This window comes from Panicum virgatum, chromosome 3N, assembly GCF_016808335.1.
Source record: "Panicum virgatum strain AP13 chromosome 3N, P.virgatum_v5, whole genome shotgun sequence".
Taxonomy (NCBI): Eukaryota; Viridiplantae; Streptophyta; class Magnoliopsida; order Poales; family Poaceae; genus Panicum; species Panicum virgatum.
Genome location: NC_053147.1, coordinates 24492451 through 24497857, shown reverse-complemented (window position 1 = coordinate 24497857; position 5407 = coordinate 24492451). Strand labels below are relative to the sequence as shown.

General features: G+C 58.3%; 1 protein-coding gene across 1 annotated transcript; it reads right to left on the bottom strand.

The window, feature by feature from the left end:
* Positions 1-261: 261 nt before the first annotated feature.
* LOC120665296 lies at positions 262-2825 on the bottom strand. Its single transcript, XM_039944822.1, has 5 exons — positions 2382-2825; positions 1894-2259; positions 1474-1792; positions 1251-1358; positions 262-1163 (listed from the first exon to the last, which is right to left on the bottom strand). Exons 1-5 carry the CDS (start codon positions 2577-2579, stop codon positions 1063-1065), a joined length of 1092 nt encoding a protein of 363 aa, XP_039800756.1. The 5' UTR covers positions 2580-2825; the 3' UTR covers positions 262-1062.
* Positions 2826-5407: the final 2582 nt, after the last annotated feature.

The window sequence follows — 5407 nt, the reverse complement described above, 5'->3', positions numbered from 1 at the left end:
AAGGCCAAGCCAGGTTTGGACGGGCGCCCGCCCACCCAGAGGCGTCGTTCTCAAGCGATCCGGCTCCGGCCGGCGCGAGATGGCTGGCAGCGGGGAGATGCAGATGCAGATCCCACGCCCCCACCCGCGGCCAGATTCTGCGGCGGTTAGGCGCCCGGACAAACGGTTGCCGCGGGACCTCACATGCGTAATCACCAACCATTGGGAGAATAGAAGGCGGGGTCCAGGAGTTGATTAAGCCATGATGCACCGTACTCCGTATTAAGCAATGAAATTCCATTTTATATTAATGTCCCATGATGACATGGGGCCACAGTAGTCACGTACACCAGACAGAGAGTAATCAGCCCAGCCCACACTTGCTGACGAAGCTAAGCAACTAACCACTGCACTCCTAATTGCCCTTGTAAGAAAAGTCAGGGGACACTTTAACTACTACTGCTACTACCACCTAGTGGTACAAGGAAAGAAAAACACCAATAAATCCTTTGGGCATACTCTAAACATAACAAAGCAAGCGCCCTTATTCATGGAGCCCACGGCAAGCTTCTTTTGCAAGGAAAAAAGGCTGCAAAAAGAGGGAGGAGAGGAGGCCTTAAGGGTCTCTGCTGGTAGCACCCAAAGCAAGCAAAGCCATCGATGGATGGATGGAGGACGGATGGGAAGATGAGCTTCTGTTTCCTTTTCCTCTCCAAGATAAACCGCACCCCATCCTTTCATGTCACTTCTCATCATCTTCTAGCTTGCTCTTGCTGAAGCTAAAACACCCCTCTCCAACCACTTATTATTATTCTTCCCCCAAACCAACAAACTGGGAGACGACATGGATTTCTTCGCTGCTCGTCCATCTCCACCGCTTTCCGTCCACGCCAAAAAACCAATATATCACCGGATCCAAAATGAACAGACCTAGCACTGATGCTAACACTAGTATGGCCTTCCAAACTCTGCCGCCAAAGGTACTCGAACTAATTTCTTTAATTATTAGGATTGACCCGAGTGGCCAACAGACGGGGAGGTTGTCGCCGGAATCTTTGGCGGCAACCTTTCCGGCGACTGGACTCAAGAACTATGGCAGAGCGCCGGCGAGGCCACGGCTGCCGCCGCAACCGCAGCGCGGCGCTTCTGGCTCGCCAGCATGTTGCTCCGACTAATCAAGGCATCTGCAAGGGAAAAGCTCACATTAGCATATCCTGACATTTGAGGAACTGAGCAGAACAGAATTGCAGCAAGTATTATAAGATGGTTACCGTGATCGAGAACGAAGCCACCGGGGTACCGAGGCTGGGCGCCGAGGTCCTCAAGGTTGAGGTTCAGAGCTTGCACGACGCGGGCGGGGACAAGAACCGTCGAACACCCTGGGGGACGCCGAGAGCACCATGTGAGTCGAAGGTGTAACCCCGCAGAAAAGAACACCAGCGGAAGTATTCATTGGGCAAGAAACGGCCAGGCAAGTTGCTGCAACCGACGAACCTGTCTTTCTCTTCGGCTCGGCCGGGGCGCCAGCAGGGCGTGGGAGGAAGACGCCGGTGCCATTGCGCTCGTGCTTGGCGCCGGGCGGGGTGAGGAACACGGCGCGCATGCCAGCGGTACGGGTCGCCGGAGACTGGAGATGCGGCGCCGGTTTCTGAAGCGGGGGCCACGCCGCCGGGTTCAGACCGGGAGGCGCGTCGCCGCCGCCGCAGCCAACGGGCTTCGCAACAGCGCCCTGGCGCGCGCTCCACGCCGCGGCCGCGGCAAGGTGGCGCTCTCGGTGCAGCTTGAGCAGCTGCTGTTGCTTGAGGAGATGGAACTGCAAACCGACGTGGGAACCGAAATGGAAAGCGTCAGGGCTACAGGAACGGAACAAGAAGAAGGATACAACCGAGGAATCTTGCCGAGAACCCAACGCACCTGAGCGGCCTGTATCTGCCGCTGCGAGACTAAATGGGCGAGCGGGTGGTAGTAACCGCCGGCCGGGGCCTTGGTTGCGGGCGGCGCCACCGGGAGCGGCGACGGCTTCCTCGCCGGCGGCGCGAACCCACCGTGGCCGTTGAAGCCGTAGGCGTTGGTGGGCACCGGGATGCTGTTGGTCACCGACCGCATGCGCGCAACCTGCCCGGCCGCCTCGTAGAGGAGCTCCCACGGGTCCGCCGGCCGCTGCACCAGCGGCGAAGACGGCGGCGAGGTCCCCTTGGACGCCCCGCCGTTCGGGCTCTCCTGGCCGGACTTGGGAAGCCCGCACAGCGTCGACTGCGGCGACCCAACCGTCACCTCCTCCTGCACCCCCGAAAATCTCGCAATCAGGAACTCCGGCGCGCGCCAAGAAACAAACAACAAGGCGTGGGTCGCAAAGAAAGAGGGAGCCAACCAGCACCATGCATGCAACCACGAAAACCAACCTTGGCGGGCGCCTTCCGCACGGCGTCGTCCCCGAGGAGCCCCGCGAGGCGGCGCGAGAGGCCAGCCAGGCTGTCCTCCTCGTCGCTCTCGCTCCTGGCGGCCACCGCCGCCTTCTCCTCTTCGGAGAAGAAGTCGTCGTCAAGGAACTCCTCCGGGAGCCAGAACTCCTCCCCGAGGTCCGAGCACTCCGTGGACATTTCCTCAACCCTCGAACCGGTCCCAAGAAACCAACGAAAACCCACCGCCCGCCGTCGAAGCCCCGCACCGCCGGGCAGCAACCGCTGCTTGAAGCAGAGAAGTGGAGGGGTGAGGAGCGGCGTGCGTGTCGCCGGAAAGGGGTGGGACGGCGAGAAAGAGAGATGAAGGGGATGGAGGGAGGCGGGGATGGAATGTCGATGGACGACGAGGATTTTAAAACGGCCACCGAGCCGGAGGGCCTGGGGGCTGTACTCCTTTACTCCCTCCGTCTCAAAAACAATATAAAGCTTGTTTTTTTAGAAGTCAAATAATTCTAATTTTAACTAAATTTATATAAAATAGTACTTTAATTCGACCGGGAAATCATTTTCCTTTGGAACCGGTTTTTCGCCGGGGCAAGTCGTGGGGCCGGCCGCGACGCGCCGGAGCCCGAAGCGCGTATATTTTTTTTCTTTTGGGGCAGCCGGACGGCCGTCGTAGAGTAGGAGCACTGGAGCAGAGGAGTTTGGGCAGTTATTGGGATGGGTCTTGTACATTCTACGTCAGATTACGTAGATCTCGTCTTGGATTTTTATGTCCGTGCTAGACCTGGGCATGGGTCATCCGACCCGAACAACCCGACCCAACCCGTCCGAAAAAAACCCGACCCGACCCGACCCGAGCTACGTGGCGGGTGGGCGCGGGCCGTATTTTTTGACCCGCAACAATCAACGGGCCGGGCACGGGCCGTGATTTTTGACCCAAAACCCGACCCAACCCGAAAAACCCGAACCAAATGCCAAAAAACCCGACCCAACCCGAAAAAAACCCGACCCGACACGCCCGCGCAGGGTGCACGGGCCAACCCGACCCGACCTGGTGATAGGTACGGGTCGGGCGCGGGCCGTCCTATGCGACCCGTGACCCGGCCTTGACCCGACCCGAACCCGACCCGATCCGACATTTGCCCAGGTCTAATCCGTGCAGCCCATGTCAGTGCCCCTCCACCCACTCCTTCCGCTGTGGGGCGCTTTGTTCCCGGACCGTCAAATAGTGGTTCAACTAATTTTCTCGAGAGAAAAAGGAGACCGTGCGGTAGACAACAGCTGCAACCGCTGCATTTCTTGACCAAAATAACGGTGGTTAAAAAAGTTTGGTGTCACTGTCACCGCTGCAGCAGCCTGCAGGATGCTATCAAGAAAAGAAAACTCGTTTCAGCGGGGCGTGGCTACCGTGGCAGAGCCTGTGTCACTGTGGGGTGCCGAGGGTAAAAGTTGGGGCGTCATACGGCCGCATCGGGGTCACGAGAGTTGCGTCTCCGACCGTATGCGAGTTCTTCATGGCCGGCGTGCAGGCGTTTTAATTAAATTTTACAGCGCATTCAAGACGTGAGCGCTTTAAAGGCAGGCGGGGGTACGGGCTCGGAAAAGGGGCGCGTGATGGCGTGTCGCCGCTGCCGGGTTGGGGTACACCTCACGTAGAAGACGGCGCTGGTCCAGTTGTGTCGGGCTTGGGACGGGAAGCGGCGTGCACGCCCGCTAGCCCCGTTTCTGCACCGGCGCGAGCCCAGTTCTGTTGTGTCCGGCGGAAACGGAGCCGGGTGAGCAGGGGCAAACGGGGCCCCGGTTGCACGACGGCGCGGTGGGCTTGATTGCCTGTGCCGGGCCTGCCGGCGAAGGCGGTGGTGTGGTGTCGCTGACCCGGTGCGGCTGCGGGGTGGGCCCGTCCGGACCCCGTGGCGCGCGCACCGCTTGGCGGGCGGTGCCGTGCGGGCGGTCAAGTAGGTCGCGTTTTTAAATTTCGGGACGACCTTGCGTGCATGCGCTCCCTCGTTGCGACGCCATGCTTTTTTTTTCCCGCGTTCCATGCGCTCCGGCAATTTGAATATGCTGTCGCGTTTTGAATCTAGCCCCTCATTTCTTGTCACATTTGCAATATTAAATATATATTAAATATAAAATTAATTATAAACTTCTCACATAAATCGCGAAATAAATCTAATGAGTCTAATTAATTCTTCATCTCGCGACCGGCTCCGACGGGCCTGTCAGATCTTGCTGACATGGCAAAACAGTTTCCTCAGGACTTTGGGGGTGGGCGCAACAGGTACAGTGGTAGAAGTAGGGCTCTATCATTGTTGCAGTAACGCATGCTGGGAGTGGCGTACGGGAACTGGATAAGAGCGGCGCGGCCGAGCCACAGCGGGGGCCCACCTGTCGCGTTCGAGCTCTGGTCCCACCTGCCATCCCCTCGGGCCATGGATTCCTGTGAATCTCCGCGCGGCCGGCCGCTGCACACGGCACCGCCCCACGCCGGAGATTCTCGCAGCGACCGCACCCCCCCCCCCCCTGGTCGCTGTCGCGCGGCTCCCCCGCCCTGGTCCGGCACGCGTCTCCGTCGGTCTCGTGGGCCGTGGTGGCCTGGTGGGGGCAGCATCTGAAACCCCAAGCCATCGCGGACGCCACGGCGGAGACGTCGGCGCCCGGTTAATTCTGGTTATGGGCTTCTGGCTCCGTGCTCACTTCAGCCGTCGAATTTTACCAGCGTGCTTGGCTCTCAGTTTTTCTTTTTCTTATATACCCCCTCCGTCCGTGAAAGAATGCAATTTTAGGATTTGAAATTTGTCCACAAAAAAATACAACTCTAGAATACATCAATTAGCATAAGACCCACTGATAGCCAAGAAAATCACTAAAAAATCACTGAAAAGCTCTGGCTAGCAGCCTTGTATAGGCCAAACAGGGGAGACAAAATGGGCGGGAGTTCAAATTTTGCATGCTGCTGGCTGTGGAGTTTTTCAGTAGCTTCTTGTAGTGATCTGGCGCTCGAGCATATGTTCCATATAAAT

What these genes read in the sequence shown, in the direction of transcription:
- LOC120665296 (XM_039944822.1), bottom strand. Translation starts at nt 2,579, where the DNA reads ATGTCCACGGAGTGCTCGGACCTCGGGGAGGAGTTCTGGCTCCCGGAG. An exon ending in TGCGGAAGGCGCCCGCCAAG is followed by an intron (nt 2,260 to 2,381) that starts GTTGGTTTTCGT and finishes TCGGGGGTGCAG; the next exon opens with GAGGAGGTGACGGTTGGGTC. An exon ending in TGGCTTCGTTCTCGATCACG is followed by an intron (nt 1,164 to 1,250) that starts GTAACCATCTTA and finishes TTTCCCTTGCAG; the next exon opens with ATGCCTTGATTAGTCGGAGC.